This window comes from Protopterus annectens, chromosome 2.part1, assembly GCF_019279795.1.
Source record: "Protopterus annectens isolate FY-2018-M chromosome 2.part1, PAN1.0, whole genome shotgun sequence".
Lineage (NCBI taxonomy): Eukaryota > Metazoa > Chordata > Ceratodontiformes > Protopteridae > Protopterus > Protopterus annectens.
The window spans coordinates 1,667,297,977-1,667,324,368 of NC_056729.1; the positions used below are offsets into that span (position 1 = coordinate 1,667,297,977).

Consider the following 26,392-nt stretch of genomic DNA (forward strand, 5'->3'; position numbering starts at 1 on the left):
ATCGAGGTCCCAGGATGTCACTGTTCTGCTGTACTCAGCCCTCATCAGATCAGCAACTGGGTACATCTTCCCCTTCAGTATGTACCTTACCTGACACAGGAAACAACTGGTGCATTCACAGAGGTTCCTCTCAAACAGAAAAGACCATAAATATGCCCTACACACACCACTTCAAAGCCCTATCCCTATGCTCAGTCTCCTACAAACTGCTGAGACAAGAACTATCTTGGCCTGTAAAGCTTCCTCTGATCTCACTCTGATAAACCTGTTGGGCATCCACAAAACAAACAGCATCAGAATTACCCAGTCTAGTGACCTAAACCTTGTTCTCAATATAAACATGACATACTGAAAGTAAAGGTAAGTGTCTCAGAGATTACCTCTTCTCTGGAACAGGCTTCCCATTCATGTGAAGTAGAATTTTGCCCATACCCCAATTAAAGCACTAGTGGACAGGGAATGAGAAATTTACCCACAGTCAGGAACTTATGTCAATAATAGACAGACAGCTTGTAAATGCTTGACCTCCCAAGTCCAAGTGTAGATATACCTTTTAAAATAATCCGAAGGCATCAAAACTTGTCAGACACATTTGGGAATCACGGCCAGGCTAAAAAGGGTCCCCTGATTTCATTTACCTAGTAATCCTCTATGAGCCTGTTGTTTCTTTCAAATCTTTTGAATATACTGCAGGTCCCCCTTTTATATCTCCATTCTCTCTTTTCCTATTTTAAATGTTCATTGTCTCATAATAGTCTCTTATTACTTTAATATGCTGCAAATTTCCCTTTCCCTTCAAAACACTTCAGTTAAAATATCCCACTATAATTAATACATTTAACATGATAACGTTTTTAAGTTTCCCAAACATATTTTTCCTTTGTGTCACATTAGGGTATGCATCAACTAAAATTATACTTAAAAATATTTTCCCTTTTCCTTATATCATATACCACTAGTCGTCAGGAACTACTACTGCAGTATCTCTCTATTCATTAAAAGAAATCCTATCCCAGTACTCCCTCCCGACCATATAATGTTGTTACACCATACTGCACCAATCCTCTTCCATTTCTTTCCTTCGCATTTCTCTTATTTAACAAACATATCACCTCAACACTTATTTTTTTCCATGATTCAGTCACTACCTCACCTCTAATACTATTTTGAATGCCATCTACATTGTGTCAACGTTCCTAGTCATCAGTTTCCTTTTTCTGCATTTTTCCTATTTCCAGTTTTTAGTTTTATTTTCCATATCCTCCCTAAACCTTATTTGTCATTTTCTTCTTGTTTCTCACGTCACAGTGCTGCAGATTTTTATCAGATGGTAATTATTTCTCATTGTGAAACATTTCCCACCTCATTCCCATCATCTTTCTGCAGATTAGTTAAGTTTTATTCTTCAGTTATCTCCCCATAAAACTTTCTACACAACTGTCTTCAGTTACTTTCTCATCATATGGTCTTTCCTCTGAAATATGCTCTTCTAACCTTTCCCTTTCTAGTATTGGACAGTCAAACCGAAAACATCCAAATTTGTTGCATTTTTTACAGAGAGACCTACAATTTTAGTGGCATGTCCCTGTTCCCCACACTGATCACACCTTTTGTTACAGTCTTACACCAAGTGTATCATCCCCACAAGAAAAAGTTTTAGTTTGATCCCAATACCTCACTACTACCAGTTTAGCCATTCACAACTACAATATTTGAAGAAAGCTGCATTGTTTTCTCATGTGCATCCGATGTCAGTCAGATCTCTCATCCCCTATCCAAACGTGTTTCATCATGCACCTTTAAAACTCACACAGCTTATTACAGACAGGAAAGGTATTTAACTCAAGTTCCACTATTTCTTATGTTATTAACTGCACAGTTATTTTCTTCCATAACTGCAGTCTCAAGTTCTGAAAAGTATACTCATTCCGTGGTGGCAATCAGCTTTTTTTCTAGTTCATTCACACATTTTTCAAGCAGAGTAAAAGTTTCAAAAGTAACCTCACTAAAGTCTTCTCTTCCCAAGTGCAATGATGCTCGTGTGTCCTGTACTTTGAACCCAAAGATAAAATAATACCGTCCATAACTTCCATACCTATTAACAGTACCACTATTTTTCATTTTGATTCCCACCTCCTGCCATCTTACCTGGTTTGGCTGCCCTTACATTTCTCCTAGTCTGCTTTCAGCTGAAATCACAACTTCTTTCTTACCTTTCTACACATGGAAATATTTGATTTCTGCTCATACCACCACTAGTTTGCAGGGGTATGATTTTAAATTCAGCTACTCCATTAGACAAGCAAACACCCAAACTGCTGTCATCTTCCAGCAATCCGGTTCATTTTTGTGATTCATCTGTCAACACCTCCTCTGTTACCACACCCAGCATGCCATCCACCGCAGAATTCCAAATTACTTCCTTATCAACACTGGCTCACCTTGATCCATCATCTCCAGCAACACAAAAGTTTCTAGACTTCCTTCCTCTACATCTTCTCTTATAAAAAAATCTGTTTGTGATATCACAGTATTCCAGATCACTCCACACTGTCTGCTGTTGGAAGCAGCCTTCCATTGCCACCTAGAGGCCAAAAAGTAGGGGGGACATTCCGCTATGCCCTTACCAAATTTTCCTAGTCAGTATGACTACCATCTCATGTCTCCCTCATCCTTGAAAAGAGGCCACTGGTTTAGTGGGGCTAAGTCAACAACGTGTACACAGATTATTATCATCAGAGGGTGATGATGATGATGTTGATCATACTGAAATCAATCTTGAGGGCCAGGTAAAAGTTTCAGTTGTTGTTGTGTCTTTCGGCTTTTCCCGGTTAGGGGTCGCCACAGCAGAACTCCGGTCCGCTAATGATCGGCAGTAGATTTTTACGTGCCAAGTTGCCGGCCCTGACACACAACCTTCAACGAAGGTACACCCATTCACGCATGTCTCCAAACAGAAGATGCTCTAGCTGAGAATCGAACAGGACAACGTCTTAATGTGAGGTGACAATGCTACCGCAGCACCAGGTAAAAGTTTCAGTATGGATAAAAATCTTTTCCTCTTAATATGATACTACCTTAAAAATAGTCGCCTTATTCTAATTTGCTAAGTCTCTCACAACCTTTGCATTCTGCATTTGCTACTCCTTGCTAGAAAACGGGCATAACTTAAACATTATTCCTTACTGGAGAAATAAATGTGTAATTAATTATCATAATGACAAATCCGAGTTAGCATAACTTAAACATTATTCCTTACTGGAGAAATAAATGTGTAATTAATTATCATAATGACAAATCTGAGATGGCATAACGTAAACATTATTCCTTACTGGAGAAATAAATGTGTAATTAATTATCATAATGACAAATCCGAGTTGGCATAACTTAAACATTATTCCTTACTGGAGAAATAAATGTGTAATTAATTATCATAATGACAAATCCGAGTTGGCAGAACGTAAACATTATTCCTTACTGGAAAAATAAATGTGTAATTGGGTGGCCACGGTGGTGCAGTGGTTAGCATTGTCGCCTCACAGCAAGAGGTTCTCCAGTTCGATCCTCAGCTGGGGTGCCTTCTGTGCGGAGGCTGCATGTCCTCCCTGTGGTTGCGTGGGTTTCCTCCGGGTGTTCCGGTTTCCTCCCACATCCCAAAGACATGCTGCAGGTGGAATGGACACTCTAAATTAGCCCTAGGTGTGAGTGTGTGTGTGACTTCTGTGGAAGGTTGGGCGCCGGGCTGGCAACTAGACACTGTAAAACTCCACTGCCAATCATGAGCGGATAGGTGATCCGCTGTGGCGACCCCTAACCGGGAAAAAGCCGAAAGAAGAAGGAGAAATAAATGTGTAATTAATTATCATAATGACAAATCCGAGTTGGCATAAAGTACAGTTGTACCATAAATGTAGATGTTCGAGTGTATTCACTGTTGCAATCATTACTCTTGGGTTATCCTGCTGGCAGGCTACCCTCAGTCGGCCAGAATTCCAAAGTCTAGGTCCGGCGTCGGTTGCTGTTGCCTCTTCCCTGACGTCAGTGTGCCAGGGGCATAAAAGATGCAGCAGACGCGATATTCTTCAGTTTTTTCTTGCCCCAGATGTCAGGTGCCCCCAAATTGGTAAGCTGCAAAATATGCCAGTAAAAATGCATGCACAAAAATAACATTTCCTTTATCTACAAGCAAATACACCAAATAGGTTGTATAGGATAGAGAAGTGCAGATAAGTCCCAGCAAAGAAAAGGGGGATGGTGGGTGGGTAACCTGGACTGCAACATTGAATACACTCGAACATCTACATTTATGGTAGGTACACAACTGTACTATATTCATCGTGTTTCACTGTTGCAGTCATTACTCTTGGGTTGAATCCCAGAGCTGAGGAAGGGTGGCTGGGCTAAATAGGATTAGGAGAGGCTATAAGGCCCTGCAGAACTGCAGTGGCAAAGCCTGCTCTGGACTTAAGAGTACAGAGGTAAGTGGTAGTGCTTTGTGAAGGTGTGCACTCCAAGTTGCAGCATCTAAGATATGTTTGGTTGGTACTCCTCTGAGGAAGGCTGTGAGGTGGCTGCTGCTCTGGTGGAATGAGGCCTAATGCCCTTAGGCACTGATTTGCCATGTTGAAAATAGCAGAAACGGATGCAATGGCCTATCCATTTTGAAATAGTCTGTTTTGAGATAGCCTTTCCTTGTGATCCTGCAGCATATGACACAAAGTTGCTCAGTCTTTCTGAAAGCTTTAGTTCTGTCCAAGAAGAATCGTAACTCCCTGTGTATGTCCAAAGAAAGCAGAATTTTCTCACCCTTGTTCTGTGGATTAGGATAAAAGGTTGGCAAGTGAATGGTTTGGTTAAGGGCCACACTGGACACCACCTTAGGCATAAATGTAGGGTTTGTCCTCAGAGAAACCCTGTCTGGATGAAAAATGATGAAAGGTTCCACAGCCATGAGTGCTTGTAACTCCGAGACTCGCCTTGCAGAGGTTATTGCTAGGAGCAGAGCAGTTTTCCAGGATAAGAATTTTACATCTGCTGTTAATGCTGGCTCGAAAGGAGGCAGTGTGAGTTTTACCAAAACATAATTGAGGTCCCAGGCTGGAATTGGTGCTCTCCTTGGAGGCCTAATGTTTTTGGACCCTCTGAGGTATTGCCTTATTAAAGGATGAGAAAAGATAGGTGGTTCTGTATTGCAATGGGCTGAAATGGCAGAGGCATGAATCATAATTGATGAGAAGGAAAGGCCTTTGTTCAGCATCTCAGTTAGGTATTGTAAAATCTGAGGGATATTTGGTACACATGTCAATGCCTTGTTCCTGGTTCCAAGCACAGAATCTCTACCAATTTTCTGCATAACATTTTCTGGTGCTGGGCCTCCTGGCCTCCAAAATAACATCCATAACAGCTTTTGAAAGAGGAGTGTTCTGAATAGCTACATTATCCGCCATGCTGCCAGATTTAAGGTCCTGAGTTGGCTGTGCAGGATCTGATTGTTTTGTTGGGTCAACAAGTGAGAAGTTTGAGGCAATATCCATGCTGGACCGTAAGACAAGCTCTTTAGGATTGGGTACCAGTGCTGGCATGGCCAGTCTGGTGCAATCAGTATCATTTTTGGCTTCTCTTGTCTGACCTTTAAGAGTACCCTGGGAAGGAGAGGCAGTGGGGGAAAAGCATACACCGTTTTATTTTTTTTCCAGCTGAAGGATAGGGCGTCCACTTTCCATGCTTGCTTGTGATAAATCTTTGTGCAAAATCTCTGCAATTGGCAGTTGTGAGGGGAGGCAAATAGATCTATGTCTGGGCATCCCTATTTCCTTATTATCATGCTGAAGACTTGTGGATCCAGTTTCCATTCGTGGTGATCCATGAGGTTTCTGCTTAGTTCGTCTGCCAGAGTATTTGTTTTGCATTTTGAACAGCTAGCATCTCTTTTTGTTTGATGTGAAGATGCATCTGGTTTGCAGGCCATGTGCCCTGAATACATTTTCCTGCCATATGGGCTCCCCAGGCATAATCTGATGCATCCGTTGTCAGTGTCTGTCCGGCTGTGGGTAAACTGAATGGCAGACCCTTGTTGTGGTGACAGGCTTCTGCCCACCATCGAAACTCCTGTTGCAGGCAGGGAATGAGTGCAATTACTGTGGCAATGCTGAGTCCAAACACTTGTTAGATACCATTGTAGTTTCCTCATATGCAGTCTGGCATATGGAATTAGTAGAATGCAGGATGCCATGAAACCCAAGGCCTGCAGGGTTTTCCTTGCAGATAGGTGGGTTTTTGTTGCCAATTTCTTGAAGTAAGAAGTCAGTTGCTTTTGTTTGTCTGGCGTGAGATAAGCCATCTGGACAGTTGTATTTAAGCTTGCACCCAGGAATATTATCTCTTGAGAGGGCACTAGTTTTGATTTCTTTTCGCTTACTGTGTACTCTAAACCAATTAGTAATCTTTTTACAAACGCCAGATGCTTTAGAAGAATGTCTTTGTTCTCTGCTTGAATTAGGCAGTCGTCCAAGTAGGGATATATTTGAATTCCTTTTTGTCTGCAAAATGCAATTACTGGTGCCAGGCATTTTGTGAATACCCTGGGAAGTGCAGAGAACTGGTAATGCACTGAGCCAGCTATGAATCTGAGGTATCTTCTGCAAGATTGTCTGATTGGAACATGCAGGTATGCCTCTTTTAGGTCCAAAGTTACGAGCCAAGCCTTCTTGCCCAGCATGGGCAGTAGCTGCTGTAGAGGCACATCTTGAATTTTGGAACTTCCAGAAAATTATTTAGAATAGACAGGTCCAGCATTGGTCTCCAGGTTTTGTCCTTACTGGGTACTAGGAAAGGTCTGGAGTAAAATCCTTGCCCCTGCTCTTGTTGTGGTACTCGCTGAATGGCCCTCATGTCCATGAGGGCTGTAATTTGTTTTTGTGCCTCTGCCCATTGATTGTGTGGCAGGTCTGGCATACCTTTTGACCTTGGTAGAGTGTGAAAATGGAACCTGTAGCCTTGGGACACTATGTTCAGGACCCATTTGTCTTGGGTAACCATTTGCCAATTTGATGAAAAAAGTGCTAGTTTTCCCCCTAAGGGGGCTGTCAAAAGAAAAGTGCTTGGTACTGGTAGAGGAAAGTCATTGGGACTGTTTCCTGTAAGGTTGTGATTTGTCTACTCCACTTTTGGAGGTAGGAGCACCCCATTGTTTAGGCCTGTATAAGCCTTGGGGCTGAGATCTGCCTCTAGGACGCCTGTATCTGCCTCTTTGTGGTCTGTCTGACACTGGAAAGGACCAATTCTTGGAAGTCCAGTTCCTGTTAAACCTGGGTGGCTGTACCTGTAGGAAATCCTTGACTGTCTGCATGGATTTTGCTTTATCCTCCATTTTTTTTCAACACCTCTTCTGCTTTAGTACCAAAGTATCATGCTGTAATGGTGCATCTAATAATTTTGCTTTAACATGATCAGGCAGAGTCTGTTCCTTTAACCAAGCATGCCTTCTAATAACAGAACCTGTAACAGCGGCCCTGCAAGAGGCCTCCAGTGAATCATAACCACATTGCAAAGTATGCTTTCCCACTTGTTCAGCTGCATGTAATAAATCCTGCAATTCCTTGTTCTCTGAACATTCAGTATTTGTCAACAATTTCTGTTTAAGCAGTGACATTAAATATTGCTGATATTTAAGCATATGAAACTGACAATTTAAAGCCCTTACAGCCAAGGTAGCAGAAGTGTAAACTTTTTCCCTCATCTGTCTAGAGCCCTGGAATCCCTATCAGAGGGGACAGGGTTTTTTGCAGTGGAAGCTTTAACCCCCTTGGGACCCTGAGATATAGTTTCTGAGTCAGCAGTGGGGTTTTTATATAGGAATTTATGAGAATCCGGGACCCTGTAGTATCTGTCTGGCTTAGCAGGTGCAGGGGGTAAAGAGTCTGGGGAAAAGCCGGACTCTGAAAATGCATCATCTACAATGGCTAGAACAGGTGGAATAGCAAGGGGTCTGTGCTGAGGAAGTAGCAGAAAGTCTCTGAGCCTTTTATTAGATTCAGAATAGTCTTGGCTCTCCCAGTGGAAATGCTCCCTCATGGTATGCAGGGTTTCCCCAAAATAATAATCCTCAGGAGGACAGGCTGAAGGAATGGATTCTTCAGCATCAGAATCCTCATAGGGAAGCATGGAGTAATCCTGTTCAGAAGAGGAATCAGAGGAAATAGAAACCTGATCAGAAGAATCATACTCTGTCTCTTGCCTAGGCCTCTTATCAGGAGGGGGATGGGAGCCCCTGTTCAAAGTAATTAGGTCTTCCGCCATTTTGAGCACCTGTTTTTTAGGTATGGAAGTCTGAGTAGGAGAATGCTGTACTTGTTTCTTTGTCTTTAGTGCTGCTTTAGTCTTTGTCTTTGAAGCTGAAGATGGCTTAATATATAGTTGTGTAGGTCTGAAGACACCCTCAGAAGCCGATGCCTGCTCAGCGGCTCCAGACCCATCTGAGGGAATGATTTCCGAGTGTCCAATACCTTGAGTATCCAGAGGCCCAGTTGGCTCCACGTTGGAGTCGGAAGTGGCCTGTGGCTCTGAGGTAGTGGGCGCCAGGGGCTGCAAAAGTGCCTCACTGAGAACCGGCGACTGGCCTAGTAGAGGCTTCGTCGTCGGTTTTGGAACCTCGGATGCCTATCCTTTTCTTTGTCCTTGCGTTTTTTGTGAACTCCGGTTGTCGGCTGGTCCGACGGCATTATATAATTAAATCTTCAGCCAAAGTAATGAAATGCAAAATCGAACCGACGCTTGATAGTGTATTGGTTAAATCTAGCACAAAACCGACAACTAGCAACGTTGTGATCAGGGCCTAGGCAAGAAATACAGTAAGAGTGAAAATCCTTATGAGGTATTTGCTTCCCACAAGAAATACAATTGTTAACTTTTTCTGACATCGGTCTGGAGCAAGAAAAAAGTTTCCAATGGGGTACTTCGCTTTAATGAAGACTTCGGTTCTGAAATTCGGATTCGAAAATCTCAGGAGTCGGCTGACCGGCACTTGCGAACTGCTTTTGCTTCGGGCACCGCGCGGCAAGAAAGACTGAAGAAAATGGCGTTGGCTACATCTTTTATACCCCTGGTGCACTGACGTCAGGGAAGAGGTGACAGCAACCGACGCCGGACCTAGACTTTGGAATTCTGGCCGACTGAGGGTAGTCTGCCAGCAGGATAACCCAACAGTAATGACTGCAACAGTGAAACACGATGAACATCTTAAACATTATTCCTTACTGGAGAAATAAATGTGTAATTAATTATCATAATGACAAATCAGAGTTGGCTCTTTCCATCCGGTTCAACCTGTGGGTTATCGAATTTGACTCACCATTTCCAAAAAACTTCAGCCCATCGAGCTCTGCCTCCTATACTCAAAAATCCCTAATTCTAACAAAATACTCCCAGATCTCATTTGCTGCCTTCCAGGACAGCAGCTTAATCTCGAGTTCCATTGGGATTGAATCTTTCTCACTGTTTTACAGCATAGCTCTTCTCTTTTTGACCTCTACCTTCATTATTGTATAGGATGGGTGTGTTTGGTAGGATTGCTTTTTTTTCTAATGTTAGCAGGCTTTTCCTGCCTTGTTGCTGTGTGGAGTGTCTGTTTCCCTGCAGTATGACTTTCCAAGAGGTTATAGTTAGTTGGGGTGTTTTATTCTTGTTTTTGTGTGTTGTGTTAATTAGGATGGATAGGATTTAAGATGCGTGTAGCATGTGGTCACAAACTCCCTTATCAAGACTTGCACGATCAATGCATCTATTGTCTTGGGCTTGCTAACCTGGAGACCCAGTACATAACTGGTGATAGTTTTTGGTCTAGAGCAGTTAATGAAAGCCAGGCCAAGCTGGTCCTTAAAGGTCTTTTGCCTGCTAGGGATGCTTCTTCCTCTTCAATTGTGGCTAGCCAACATGAGAAGGATGATCAGCATTAAAAGGAGGAACTAAGTACTCCAAAGCACCTAAGGAGGACCTAAATCCATGTCCCCCATACCTCTAGGAACTAAGTACTCCAAATCACCTAAGGAGGACCTAAATCCATGCCCCCCACCTCTAGGAACTAAGTACTCCAAATCACCTAAGGAGGACCTAAATCCATGCCCCCCTACCTCTAGGAACTAAGTACTCCAAATCATCTAAGGAGGACCTAAATCCATGCCCCCCCCCTACCTCTAGTCAGCTAGATTCGGGGACCTGGACATAAAAGACGACATTGCATCAGATTTCTCCAACAAGGTATTAATATAGAAGAAGAACCCAGTGAGAAGTCCACATCTTCATGGCATATTAAACTACCACGATGTACAGACTAAAACAAAAATGAATGACCACCATCTTGTTTACCCTTGCTAAATGTGGCAGTTCAGTGAGTGTAAAAAAAAAGTAAAAAAAATGAATAACTCGAGTACCAAAGGTAACTGCAGCATAATTACAGACTGGCAATTTTACTTTCGCTTCGCTCAACACAACTTCAAAAAAAATGTATTGAGTGTGTGAAAAGAAAAGCAAAAACAATACAGTTATGGTGTATGTGCATGCATGTGTTCTATGTGAGAGAGAAAGACGGACAGTGAGTGCCTCTCATCTTTGCTCAATAATTCTGGCAACTGGAGAATAAACAGCAAAGCAGCAAGAGGTTTTGCATTAACACGCCTTTTTGAACAGTAAGTATAAAAATATAATGGAATGATTTATTGACTGAATGCAGTTCATGCAACTTTACTAGAAAAATCAGGGTCATTCCATAAAAATCAAGAAAAGTTGAGAGGTACATGTGGGAAGATGCTTTGCTTTACACTGTGTGTATATTCTCATTCATTTGATTACAAGGACATACTCTGAGGTGCAGACAGTTTAAAAAGTAGCTGTAATTTCTTGCCGTGTGTGTGTGTGTGTGTGTGTGTGTGTGTGTGTGTGTGTGTGTGTGTGTGATCACTTTACTTACATATTGAATATTGTAAATGTAAAATAGGTCTTACAACAACAATTACATACCCTGTAGCATCTATAAAATATTACGTGGAGGAGGTATTTTATATCTAAAATATAAAAAATAAAAAAACAAATACAAACCAATATAACAGATGACCCATTTTCTAAGTGCAATAATGTTCTCTAGGGTGGGTGTCATAGGGGAACAATGGACCTTCCAGGAGTACAGGGGCCCTCCATCTTCAACGTCAGGTCACACAATACCCTGAAGTGGTCTGTTATTCCCCCAATAATACCCACCCTGTCATGCATTATGCTTGTTTAATTTATTTATTTACTGACTGACTGCCATTTGGTTAACAGGAAAGTTGTACTGGCTAAGACCCCATTTCCAGCAGATGCACAGTTAGAAAAATGTTCAAGTATTACAAAACATGTTACGAACAATAATTTTGCAGTCTTTAAAAATAATACAAAAACCCCCCTACAATTTAAATAATTATACCAAATTAGACATAATATTAAAACATTGATTGAAAATAGATACAAGTTATATGACAATTATGCAACAGTTAGAGACATTTTAGCAGTTTACAGAGAAATTAAATGCAAGTTAGTATAATACACACACTGTAAGATGAATTGAGAGAAAAGCAGGCTTATGGTGTATTTTGAGAGAAAGACAGGGGATAAATTGACAGAAGTAAGGAAGCAAGTGAAAAAGGGAGAGTATGGAGGTTTAAGGTAAGAAGAGTTGTTCACATTTAGGATTATAATTTATCCTGGTGCTGAGCAAGAACAGAGTCAACTTTTGGCTAGGAAGTCTTTCAGACTGATTATGAAGGATGGGAGGGAGGGTATAGACCTGATGGATAAAGGTAAGGAGTTCCAGGTCTTAGCATCATACAACGAGTACAGACAACGCCCAGCAGATTTGTTGTTTCTGGACCGACGGGAGCTTTTGGTCATGGGATCGTAATGACGACTGGGAACACAGTTGTGTAGAATGTTATTTAGTGCTGGACAAGCAGATGGAGTCTGGATAATTTTATCAGTGGTTAGAGAATCTGTGTATGTGTTAGTTGATGGGGAAGTTCTAACCAATTTAGATTTTTTGTTGCTATACAGTAGTGGGTTCTGAAAAGGATATTTCCTGACATTTTAGCAACTTTGTTATAGCATTATTCATGTTTTGATTTTTGTGAAGCCTGGAGGTTAATAAGGATGGTAGCACCATAAAGAAAAGTGGGGAGGAGATAAGTAGGGGCAAGTGTAGCTTTAGTTGCATTGGTGAGAAAGTCTTTAGCTCAGTAAAGCATTCCTAGTTTTTCTTATGCAATTTTGAATATGTGGGTCAAATTTAAGGTTATCATCCACTATCACTACTAATAATTTGCTATGTGAAGTGACTTCAATGGTTGTATTATCAAGAAAGTGGACTTTATAAAAAGACAGCTAGATCTGCTGCAGAACATTACTGTAGAACACTCTACTGCCCTTTACAGCCTCAAATGGCTAATGGTTTGGTTTTCATTAGCACCTGCCATTAAATTAGTCGACCTCTACACATAAACTTCTGTAGGCTCTCGACTCTTTTGCTTTAGAAAATACCCAAATATGTCTCAATACGTTTCTGCTAAAGACTTGGTACAAATCTTTAAAACAAGGAATAAATAAGGAGCATCTTGCTATCTTTACACATATTGGCAGAAATAAAACAAAGACATAATAAAATAACAGGAACTGTTTATACGGCTTCACAAAAATCACACAAAGCCTTCGTTAGCTATGTCAAAAACTTAGGCGGCAACTCTCAGATATGCTCTGAGCTAGTGCAAAATGGCAAAAAATATACTGAACCAATTGACATTGCCAACATCCTGGCTGAAAAGTTCAGTGCAAACTTGACCCCCCCCCCCTCACCCCCAAAAGGGCCTGTGTCCATCCCAGAAGAATGCAGAGCCCCAGACATCACGGACATGCAAGTAAAAACAGCCCTCTCCAAAGCTAAGAACACAGCATCAATGGGACTGGATGGCGTCCCAGGCTGCGTCTTACACGAGCTCCAAAAGGAACTAAACCCTCACCTACATTCACTATTCAGTCTCAGCCTTACCACAGGCTATGTATCCAAAGAATGGCGTACAGCAACAGTCATCCTGCTCCACAAAGGTGGTGTCACAACAGAACCTGGGAACTATCACCCTATAAGCCTGACTAGCCTGGTCTGCAAAGCTATGGAGCGAATCATCATGGAACTCATAAACAGAGACATTGGGAACCTCCAGACACTGGACCCTACCCAATTCGGCTTTGTTAAAGGCAGATCCTGCCTCCTAAACCTAGTTGACTTCTTTGAAACAGTTACCAAGGCCATAGATGAAGGGAATGTAGTCCACACAGCCTACCTGGATCTCACTAAGGCCTTTGACACCATTCCCCACTCTGGCATCATAGACAAGCTCAAAAGCTTGAACATTAACCCCTATGTCACTTGATGGGTGGCCAACTGGCTCACGGATAGAACCCACATGGTCAGAGTTGCGGGTGCCATGTCCGACTCTAAACCAGTTACAAGTGGCATCCCACAGGGCTCAGTCCTGGGACCCCCCCCTCGTTCGGTATATACTTCTCTGAGGTACAGGCAAGCACAGGAGGACTATGGCTGACCAAGTTCGCAGATGACTGCAAACTGGGGGCCATAATCAACACTCCGGCTGACACAGACATCCTCCAGAAGGGTCTTACTGAGACAGATACCTGGTGTCAGAGCCATGGCCTCAAGCTGAATGCCAAAAAATGCATAGTCATCCCCTTTGGAAAAAACAAAGTGCCCACAAATTACCACATAGGTGGTAATCCACTAGGTACGGAAAATGTAATTAGAGACCTGGGGACCCAGGTAGATAGCAACCTCTCCTTTGATAATCACATTGCCAAAGTGGTTAGAAATTCTTTCTATGTAGCCCACCTAATCATGAAGGGGTTCACCTCTAGATCAAGAGATGTCATTGTGCCCCTCTACTCATCATTCATTAGGCCCATAACAGAGTACAATGCCCCTTTTGGTATGTACCTTACTCGACACCTGCAACAGCTGGAAAGACCACAGAAGTACCTCACCAAGAGGATCATGGGCCTCAAAGAGATGCCGTATGCAGCTCGACTAAAGAAACTCCAGCTATACTCGGTTGCTTACCGCCTGCTCAGAGGCGATCTCTGCCTGACGTACAAGGCCATGTCCAACCCAGAATTAATGGATTTGCTCCACCTCAAGAAAACCAAATCTCTTAGAGCCACACACTCTAGTGAATTAAACCTCAGCATAACAATAAACAGGACATGCTGGAGTGGTAGATTCCTGTCCCAGAGACTTCCCTCGCTCTGGAATAAAATCCCAGTCTATATAAGGCAGAGCCCCTTGCTGACTCTCTTCAAGAGGAATCTTGACGAGTGGATGGGAAATCGTAAATTTACCCCTGGGATCACTTCAGTGGCCCTGCTAGAGAGAGGCCCAGGAAACTAATTTAAAAGGGAGGTGAAAGCCAACACATTCTGGCTAGGCTTATAAATGCCCTTGGGCAGATAGCCTAGTACCGACCTATGAACCTATGAACCTATAAGAATAATAATGAATGAAAGAGAAGAGGAGCAACTGCAGATTATAACAGGAAATAAGGGGGTATTTGGATAATACGCATGACTTTAGAAAAGTTGCTGTCACGGAACTATTTTGATAACTCTAGAGTGCAAGAACTTTAAGCTCATCGACTTAGGCAACAGAAAACAGGAGGATTCATAGTCAAACTTAGAAAGCCTATGACAAGAAAAATAACCTGAGCCACTACAGAATTGTTAAGGATATTTTGCAAATTTTATAGAAATTTGTTTTAAGCAGAGGAATGGGGGAAACCATGGAAAAGGCACAAGTAGAAATATTTATGGAAGACTTAGTAAGGAAGGTGAGATTCAACAATTAATAACAAAGATATGTAAAGATGAAATAAAAGCAGTGATATATAAAGTTTCCAGAGAAAAGGCGGTGTCTTTTGGAAAAGTGTGATAAAGCTCTGTTTAACGATATTTTTAAAAAAGTAGCGAGGATTGCCACCATCTTGGAAGAAAGATGTGGTGACTGTACTACCCAAAGGGGTAAAAACCTTTCAGATCTACATTCATATAGACCCATTTTGATTTTAAACCATGATTACAAAGTGCTTATGTCTATATTGGGTAAGAGAATAACAAATCTGTTAATAAATTCAACAGATATGGATCAATGTGGTTTTGTGAAATGGATGCAACCTTTTTGACAGCATTAACAAAACAATGATGATCCAGAGGAAAATGGAGTGTAAGAAAACATAGCTACGAGGTAGAATATAGTTCGTGAATCTTGATGCAGGGAAAGCATTTCATAAAGTCGGCTGGGATTTTATGACTAGAGTAATGGCAGCATTCGTGTATGGAGGCAAGAATTAAGGTTACAGGGTTCCTCTCTGACCAGCTACATTTGGAAAAAAGAAACCAGAAATGTTTTCTTTAACCTCTGTTAATTGCTTTAAATGTAGATTAGTTAGACAAAAAAATAAATAAATAAATAACGGATTCAAAAATGTAAGAACACAACTGGTGTGGTAGTCAAGAAAAGTTAGTATTTGCAGATGATACTATTTTTTACATGACAAATCCAGAAAATTATACTTTTTTGTTATGAACATTCCTAAACAGTTCAAGTCTTCTCAAGTCTTCTCATGATATAAAATAAAAGAGGGTAAAAGTGGAAAACTATGTAACCATGCATAAATTGGTTCAGTAATGCACCTACTCATGAAGACAAGGTAAGATAAGCATTTAGGTGCATCAATTAAAAAGGATACTGTTATGGCAACCAAGGATATGTGGGAAGAGACTAAACAGCTTAGGATAGTGGGAAGAAACTAAACAGAAGATAATACAAACATCACAGAATTTGATGCTCTTGATTATAGAAATGGATAGTAAGAGAGGCAAGTGACATTGTTTTTAGTTACCTCAGCCTAACATATATATATCGGTCAGGAATATTTTTTTTCAACTACGGGACACGCTGTGGATGACTATTAATAAAAAGTTGAAGGAATTTATTTGAAAGGGGAAAAGGACAGGCATTAAGTGGGATAAGCTGACTCTCCCCTCAGAACAATATCTGATTTGAAGGGACAATGCAAAGCTACACAGTTACGGCTCACATACATAAGTGAAGCAGAAGGTTATAATGCTTCGATATTTGCTCGATACTGTACTCTCTGTCTCTGTCACATGCTGTATATGTAACTTTTTTTCAAGGACTAAGAATGAAATGAGTCATTTTGATCATTGCTACACCCCAGTTAAATTCAAATAAATGAAAGTAAATAAAAACAAGAAATCAAAGTGAAAATAATGATGTCAAATAGTTCAACAACTAAATACCGACTAGAATTTGGGATACAGATCCTAAAGGAGAACAGTAACAACGATACAGAATATTAATAAATAAGAAAAAGTATTCAAAGAACTAAGCCAGCATGGGAAGAAGAGACAGGGGTCTCTGTAAGTAGGGATATAGAAAATAAGCAAGGGGGGATGGAATTGGGAGCAAATAACTCAGCAGAAAATGATAAAAGTTGGGAAGAGGCCAAGCTAGAGTTTGGACTACCGGTTAGAGATTGCCCTCCCAATGAGTTACAGAGAACAGATCACAGGACATGAGAAAGTGACAGAGGAGTGCTATGTGAAAAAAACAGGTTTGGTAGAGCACTTAGTTGAGTCCAAAGCAGAGGATGCTGATAATACAGGGGTAATTAGTAGGGCATATAGAATATTGCATGACATCTAAAAATAATCAGATTGGAGGAAGTTAAAGACTGGGAAAGAGAATAGAAAACCAGTTTACAAAGGAACAATTAGCAAGCCTCTGCAGGGTTCCCAAGTATGCTAAAAAAGTCCAGACAGTTTACAATTTTTGCATGGAAGTGTTTGTATATGTATTTTTTTACCTCAAGTAGACATCAGGTAAACAGCAAATGTTGGAGATGTGATGGGAAGGACACAGGTAATTAGGAACATTTTTGGAAATATAATGAGTTGGCAGATCTAAAAAAATTCCATACGGCACAGTCCAACAAAAATGCTAAGGGAAGAAATGGTAGCAACTAAGGAAATAATTATTTTGAGGTGGTATATGAATGTATGACTGTTAACCCCCACCAGTGCAACCATTATTGTTAACTGCTGTTTTACATCAGGGTGTCTTACAACACTGCACAACATTACACTCTTTTTATTCTATGTCTCATTCTTTTACTGCGCTATTAACTCCCCGTATCTTCTCTAATCCTGCTAAGTGCACATCGATTGTTTACGACTTACTTCCCTCTCCCCGTTACTCATTCTACTAACCATTTTCCTTCTTCCACAACCTTACTATTTATTTACTTATTTTTTTTGCTTTTTAAATGTCTATTTTATTTATTTTACGTGTGTTAAATGCGAAGGAAGATTGATCCAAGGATGATATGGGCCACATGGCAAAGGCACAGTTTGTGATAGCCGATTACTGTATGTAACATTGGCCATTTCTGGTGAGTGGCAGTAGTAGACATTTTTAAACAGTACAGCAGAATAACACATAAATCACAAAGGAGAGAGACGTACTTTGCCCCAAATGGATAGTAATGTTACTGCCAACATACTAAATATGCGTACATTGCTGACTGTTTTTACCTACATTATTAATCCGTAAAAACTGCTGGAAAAGTGTAGCATTCATAACAGGGAACTTAATTTACAGAGTGTGAGTCACTTACCCCTGGGAAAGCAGCTGTTTGGAAGTTTACCAAAGAAGTGTATTAGGCCATGTCTACACAATACACTTACTAAACTAAATGAACGTTCAAAAGAATCTTAATGTCTTTAACTAGTATGTCAAAAAAGTTGAAGATATGCTTAGATATGTACTTAACTGAATCCAGCTATTTGCGATGGAGACTACACTGAAAGTCGGAAAGATTAATATTACTATCAGAAGACAGGGTCTTGGTACTTCAGCTTATATCTTTATTGCTCCCCACAGCTAATCTTCAACTGTCACCAGCTCCTCTCCTCTCCTCTTTTTTTCAGTGGATCTACCACACCCAACGTAATCCTCCCCAGACTCTGCCTGACTCATTAGATAATGCTAGTGCAACATTACAGTAGTGGTTGGAAGTGTTTTAGTTATGCCCTAACCTTTGTCTGTTTCTTTGTGCATACTTGTTGAATGTCCAGGGGTGGGCGTGTAATGGGGATGTGCTGGCATACCATCCTGCCTCTGTATTGACTTCATCCATTTTCCCTTGTGCATCCCTAGCTTCCACCAGAGATTGACTATGAAGTAGGTGCAAGTGCACACACCCCTCCCCAGGATGGAGAAGCGCACATCTCCCTCCTCCCAGGTTGGACAAGCGCACATCTCCCTCCTCCCAGGTTGGACAAGCGCACATCTCCCTCCTCCCAGGATGGACAAGTGCACACACCCCCTCCTCCCAGGATGGACAAGTGCACACACCCCCTCCTCCCAGGATGGACAAGTGCACACCCCCCTCCTCCCAGGATGGACAAGTGCACATCCCCCTCTTCCCAGGATGGACAAGTGCACATCCCCCTCTTCCCAGGATGGACAAGAGCACATCCTCCTCTTCCCAGGATGGACAAGTGCACATCCCCCACCTTTTTTTTTCTTCAAAAATTCTTTTATTGCAGTTTTTTAGGGTTACAACACATGACACATTTGACAACAAAAAACACATACAACAAACCATAACAAGCTATACACAATATATACAAAGAAGTCACTTCAAGAATCCAATTTTTTTTTGTACTAACCACTTATTCTGCAGTGATAAGAAGAAACAAATCAGTAACCATTTACTATTTAGGGGGATATTACACATACGAGGGAAAGATAAATTAAAACCTTTACATACAGTACATCTATTTGTGAACAGCTTATCAACATAAAGATTTATAAAATGACAATGATAATAAGGTTCTAAATATATCCTTATTGCCTTTATTACACATAATGAATATTTCACTTCTAAAATTAATATTTTTACTTCTTGAGAATGAAATCTAATAGGTATTTCCAATACTCTTGGTAGTATTTACATTTCTTAGTAACATATAGCAGCTTGTGAGAGGAGATGTACTTGATTGCTAAAGTGCTAAAACCTTCCCATGAGAGTGGGGTTGCAAGTGTCCAATTCTTTGTAATATAGAATTTGACAAGAGCACATATGGTGATGAGGACATGCTTTAAGACTCTTGAAAGATTATTTATATTAATGTACAGTACAGCCGTTTCCCAGGATAAAGTACTTTTTTGGTAGCCCATTTTCTCTAGTCTTGCCCTTAATGACCACCATAGGTTATGAACTTTATTACATTCCCACATAACATGGAGAATGTCTGCTGGTTGCTTAGTGCAGTGAGGACATTCAGGTGGGTATTTGTTATTGAATTTACTAATTTTTTAAGGGGTAAATATGCATTATTGTTAATCATAAGTTGTTTGTAAAGCAACTTTTTGAATGGAATGAATTTGAGCGTGTTTTCAATACCATTTTTTATCGTGTTCATTAATTTGCAGGGGGGTTGCCAGTATGAGGAAAATAAAATACAATTCTGATGTTTTATATCAATTATATGTTTGTAGACTCTGGAAATTGTTTTCCCCTTGGTTGCTAGATTTGTTCGAATTAACTGGGATACATTAGTGTCTTGTTTACCAAATTATCAGGTGGAAATTTGGTGTTTACAAGGTAGTGGAGTGAGTTCATAATATTTACGTATTTCTTTGGGAGATTTAGTTTCTCTCGTAATTGTGTATATCACATTCCTTCCATTTGTAAATTTCCCATACAGTAAGATCTCTTATTAAGGGATAATCCTGCAGGTTTATCAGTTTATTATTTAATAGTAAATTAGGATTAAGGTGTATAGGTTGCAGTAAAAGGAGGGCATTTTATTATTGTACAGATGAAAAAAACTTTTGAGTAGTTAATACCATTTGTTTAATAAGTGGATGCAAGTTTTTAACATAGATACATTTTTGATTTAAATTTAGGAATAGGAGAGCCCTAGGATTGCATCCAAGTGTCTTAATTTGTTCATATTTTGTTCATACATTTGTGTTTGATTCGTGATTTAATATTTGGCATAGCCTATATGCATTAATAATACTATAGTACAGTTTAAAATCAGGTAACCCTAATCCACCTTTAGATTTAGGAAGTATAAGATTTTCATACTTGATTCTAGTAGCTTTGAGATAACAAATAAATCTGGATATAGCTCTTTCCATATCTATAAAAAATGTTTGGGGTATAATCGTGAAGGTAGCGTTCATTTGGAAAAGAATTCTTGGTAGCAGGTTCATCTTAACGACACGACTTTTTGATAACAAAGACATGTTGATATTTTTCCATCTGTTCATATAATTTTCAATAGTATTCCAGGTGTGAGTTAAATTATTTTTAATGATGTCACTAAAATTAGGGGTACATATTACCCCCAAGTATTTTAGTTGATAAGTTAGCTTAATCTCACTCTCCAGGAAGTAAAAGCGCATCTGTCCAATGGGATTTAGTGAGAAGAGATTTGATTTGTTGGGATTTAGTTTGTAATTTGAGATCTCTGAGAATTTGTCAATGGCTGTCAGTATTTTAGGAAGATCTGTTGTGGGGAGTTGTAGGTATATATTTAAGTTGTCAGCAAATGCCGAATATATAATTTTAGCATTTAATACTCTTGGAATGTGTAGAAAAGATTTTTGTGATATAAAAAGAAGTAGGGGTTCCAGATATAAATTAAAGAGGTAGGGAGAAAGTGGACACCCTTATCTTGTGCAATTTGAAATGGGGATAGGTTTTGTTCTATTATTGTTAATCTGAATGGAAGTAGAGGCTATCTGATATAAGACCTTGACTTTATTAATAAAGTCTTGAGGAAATCCGAATAAAGGCATAACATTTTAAATAAAAAGTGTAAATTCCAAAGACATGCATCTGGAGCATTTCTCCCCGGGCCTCCGCTGAAAACAGGCTCTGTGGAACCTAGTCGGACATTCCCGGTCAACAAATGTTAAATAAATAAATAAATAAAAATTTAAAAAATTACTCTGTCAAAAGCTTTGCTAGTATCTGAGGCAATAACGTATTTGGGATGTTTATCTGTTTTAAGTAATCTGATAGCTCTATCACTTGTTTGCCTAAACCCAGCTGATTATGAGATATAATAGACGGGAGTATATTCTTCAACCTATTGGCCAAGATTTGGGCAAAGATTTTAAAGTCAGTGTTTATGAGGGCTATTGGTCTATAATTAGTCGGGTCAGTCGGATCTGAATTCGGTTTAAGTAGAAGGATGGTCTTAGAGTTATTTATATATATGTCTGTTATCTTTTCCTATTTATTACATGCTGATACCCCTTCTATTCTAATTCCTCTAATCAGCAGTGTACAACAATCCTGTAACTTGCGAGTAGTAGTAATTCAAATTCTCAACACAAATTACGAAGTACCAGCATTTGCTTTTTCTCAACTAAGTTTGAAATTACTGCTTAATGAATAATTTCTGCAATTATGCTGCTTTTATACGTATTTCTAACACGTCCTATTCCAGCCCTAGTCTGTGCACTTCTAATTATTTCTACTAAAGATTTAATTTATTATTCCAATGTTACAGTTATTGCTGCTTGACTTGCGACTATTTACAATTTGCTACATTTTGACATTTTTTGTACTTTTGTGGTGTTTACAATTCTTATCTACTTCTGCAGAGCTTTTTTCCCCAGATCTCTGCTGAAAAGCACCTATAAACACCTATGTATGTACAAAAGGGGCTCGGACCCAAGTCAGACTTTCCCAGTGTAAAAAATGCAAATGCGTGTATGTGAATTGCCTAGACACAGTAAAGGCCTTACTGAGTTTAATGCTTTTTGCTGACAAAATGTAGTCACTAGAAAATGGGAATAAAAATCTATATCGACCGTTAGGGAAGTACAAAATGTAGTTACTAGAAAATGGGAATAAAAATCTATACCGACCGTTAGGGAAGTACAAAATGTAGTTCCTAGAAAATGGGAATAAAAATCTATACCGACCGTTAGGGAAGTACAAAATGTAGTTACTAGAAAATGGGAATAAAAATCTATACCGACCGTTAGGGAAGTACAAAATGTAGTTACTAGAAAATGGGAATAAAAATCTATACCGACCGTTAGGGAAGTACAAAATGTAGTTACTAGAAAATGGGAATAAAAATCTATACCGACCGTTAGGGAAGTACAAAATGTAGTTACTAGAAAATGGGAATAAAAATCTATACCGACCGTTAGGGAAGCACAAAATGTAGTTACTAGAAAATGGGAATAAAAATCTATACCGACCGTTATGGAAGTACAAAATGTAGTTACTAGAAAATGAGAATAAAAATCTATACCGACCGTTAGGGAAGTTTTTAAAATTATAAAGGAGATGAAAAAACTGGAAGTGGGATCTTCACAAAAGGAAATAGCAAATTTCATAGAAATTGATGGAATTTGTAGGAATAATACATCCCAAATAATTTTCTAGAGGAGGTGAGGGAGTGAGGTTTAAGGGAAGGCAATAACGGAGCAATTTATGTAATACTGGAGTGAATGAAAATTCTTCAAAAGAATATGCAGAACAATAACAATGGAAACTGTTGTTACACTTTGCTACAATATATAATGTTTATTTTTTATTTTATTTTATTTAACATTTGTTGACCGGGAATGTCCGACTAGGTTCCACAGATCCTGTTTTCAGCGGAGGCCCGGGGAGCAATGCTCCAGAAGCATGTCTTTAGTAATGAATGTCTTTAGTAATGCTGCAATTTACAATGCAATCACATAATAAAAATGTTTATAAAAGTATGCTTATTTACATGATTACCAATTATATATGAAGTTGTATTCACATGTTTTAAACCTGAGAAAAAGTCAGAGTAAAAGGTTAAGTATGAAGCCAAACATCGGTTTACTATTTTATTAAGCCTGAGAAACTTTACAATCTGTACCTGCTGCAAATAGTTATAGCAAAGCCATACTGGAATGTTTATCCATGGTCCTGATTCATGCCAATATAGTAATAACAGACCGAGATCACAGACCACAAAATCTGGACAGGCCTATTCTGTATCACATCTTCATTAAAAAAAAAAAGTTAAACAATATTTCCAGGATATTTCAGACACAGAAGATCATACCTGTTTAAGAGGTAAGAGCATGAACTCTTCAGTTTTGGAGACTTCCACAAAGTGCTGAAGTACATACTTGTGTGCAGATTTCAAGAGGTCACTACACGAATGGGTGTCGGCGAAGCCTCTAATCCCAAGGCAATTTGAAGGGTCAAGCTGACTCAACAAAAATTTGCAGCAGGCATCTCTAACCCCATTCAGCTGTAACAAGCTTGCAGCAGGAAGTAATGTCTTAAAAAGAACAAAGTACATGCACATTAGAACAGGGTTACTTACATTTCACTTAATCCATATGCTGCTGATAAATGAAGTACATCTAATTACTCACAAGCCCAGAAAGATCAATCGTGGTTATTGGTTAATTCCTTAAAAACGCCTTCCTGTAGCACATTGTGGTCCACTAACCACTGTGTGCATTTTACTCTCTCTGGTGACCACTGTTCAACAGTAGCAAATTCAAAACAAAATAAAAAATTGTCAATGAGTAATGCTGACTATACAGATGAAGCTTTAATGAAGATAGATATACGGAGGATGTAGCATGCTATGTTGTGAAACAAAACGCAACACCACTGGTTTAAGACCTGCCTTACATCACAGAGGATTCCTCAGCTACCATCACCTACTTTGTGACTCTGACCAGTCATTTAACAATCAGACAGTGCACCCAGGTTGAGTCTGAAAAAGGTCCATCTGGATCAGTGTTTTCCCTAGTTAACAAATGCAAACACAGTAAGCTAGAATAAAAAAGAATAACTGGACTTCACTGTCACAGTATTTTTAAAAGAGCAAGTAAGACCAGAAGTAAATGAGTTTGTAGAATAGCTTTGCACAACTAATGGTGGTTAGTATTGCCCTGCATGGCATGTTTAAATATTTATTTGAGCAGAAATGTAGTTAGACTCACGGAACTCATGTTTAGTCATAACCGTTTTACAAAATGTCAGCAATGAACATGGATATACAAACACTGCACACAGACAACAGCTATAATTTATCTCAGAGGAAAGTTAACAAATGCAAACTCAAATCTGCCAAGAGTAGAGAGAGACTTAACAAAAGCAAAAGTAAGGTTCCAGATACTACGCACACTAGCAAAAAAAATGATACATTACCACATAAAAAGACAATCAATATGAACAGAAAATAAAAGCTGTGAAAATGCAGAGGAATGCAATGATTTGTTTATAGATATGGAGAGATAAGAGAAATATGGCAATGTCCTAAAAAAGCTGGAGACCAGGTTAAGAAAGTATACCACTTTGCCATTTGGTACCACAATAATTAAGAATCGGCAACAAAGTGATGTTTAAGAAAAGACAAAGACAAAAACAAAGGCCGTGAATCTGCAAAATGTTTAAATATTACTCAGTGTTACTCAGTAGGTTAACAGAACAAATTTTACATCAACATGCATTTTCTAAAGAACCTGAAGCATCATCTCTAATGTCTGGCAATTCTGTAACACTTAGTAATTTATCAGAACTGAGGACATGTGACAGCTATCACAGTCACGTTCATGCTTAGCTGAATGGATCCCAAATCTTCCAGTCTTATTGTCTACTGTTTGTGATTCGTGTGCAGCATCAGCGGAGTTAGTGGTAATTAGACGGGTCATACTGCAGTATAAGGAATGAGACTTCTTCCCAAGGGACATTCTGGTGTCTTTGCTAAGCAGACTGGCATCTTTATAAGCTGCAGAGACACAAGCTGACATTTTTCCATTCTTTCCCCAGATAAGAGCGGAAAAATGAATGGGACAGGGAGTCTAGCCTCAAGTTAATATTATTAACATCTGTGCAGCAATTCAATAGTTCCAAGAAAGCATTAATCTTTCAGTATTTCATTAAGCCAGGGTACAGTACAAAAAAGTAGTTCCTGAGATGAAAACTTGTCAAGTAGTAGCATAAGCCGTCAGTTCATGGCACAAGTTATTGACAAATGAGAGTCATTTACAGCTACTACATCAAGACTGCCTGCATATGCAAGGAATGACAATGATGCAAAGAAATGAGAAAAACAGATAATGTGGAAAATGAGCAAAAGGTTAATAATTGAAGAACTTTTAGGTACTCCTCCATTACTGGGAACCAAATGAGAAGAAGTGCATGTTCTGAAGGAATAACATCGGAGATAACTGGATGCTCACCTGAAATCAGATTAATTCATACCAGATGAACTAGCGAAGTCAACAGAAAGCAGTATTGCTAATACGGTCTGCAGCAAACTGCCTGGAATGCAGACACATGTGAAGGTACAAAGACTTTTACAGACACCCTGCTGCTCATCAAACAGAACAACATTAGAATATCTACATCCATATCTATCTATCTACAACATTAGAATATATATATATACACACACACACACACACATATATATATATATATATATATATATATATATATATATATATATATATATATATCTCCCGTCATCTGTTTAGAGGCAGACCTCCAAAAACGTACCCATAGCAGGTTAATATAAACACATTCCTAAATCCACTTCATACCTGTTTTAAGGTATGGGTATCACTGAAGGTGTTCCCAGACATTAGGGAATATCCCTGTGGAGAAGGAGCTATTGCCTCCTCCCAGGGGTATTAATGAAGACCTCATTTTTCTTTAGAAATCTGTGACATAAAGCTCATTAGCTACATTTTGCAGCAGCGTCTCCAGTAGCTTGTCAGCCTACGTTAAAGCAACAGGGACAAATGAAAATGAGGGCAGCAGTACCTAATAGACAGGTAGGAGATCCTGGTGAAAATAGAGCTAGGACAACAGTACATATGGATAACGCTAGGTAGGAGATCCTGGTGAAAATACAACTAGGACAACAGTACATATGGATAACGCTAGGTAGGAGATCCTGGTAAAAATACAACTAAGACAACAGTACATATGGATAACGCTAGGTAGGAGATCCTGGTGAAAATAGAACTAGGACAACAGTACATATGGATAACGCTAGGTAGGAGATCCTGATGAAAATAGAACTAGGACAACAGTACATATGGATAACGCTAGGTAGGAGATCCTGGTGAAAATAGAACTAGGACAACAGTACATATGGATAACGCTAGGTAGGACATCCTGGTGAAAATAGAACTAGGGCAACAGTACATATGGATAACGCTAGGTAGGAGATCCTGGTGAAA

The 26,392-nt window shown here is 39.5% G+C and overlaps 1 protein-coding gene across 3 annotated transcripts in view; it reads right to left on the minus strand.

Moving 5' to 3' along the window:
- KLHL17 (kelch like family member 17) overlaps nt 1–26,392 on the minus strand; it is a 1,233,332-nt gene that overhangs the window by 515,896 nt on the left and 691,044 nt on the right. For all 3 annotated transcript variants that reach the window (XM_044063097.1, XM_044063096.1, XM_044063098.1), the window contains one exon: nt 23,245–23,466. In XM_044063097.1, the coding sequence (XP_043919032.1) occupies nt 23,245–23,466 (222 nt within the window). The remainder of the gene's footprint in view (nt 1–23,244; nt 23,467–26,392) is intronic.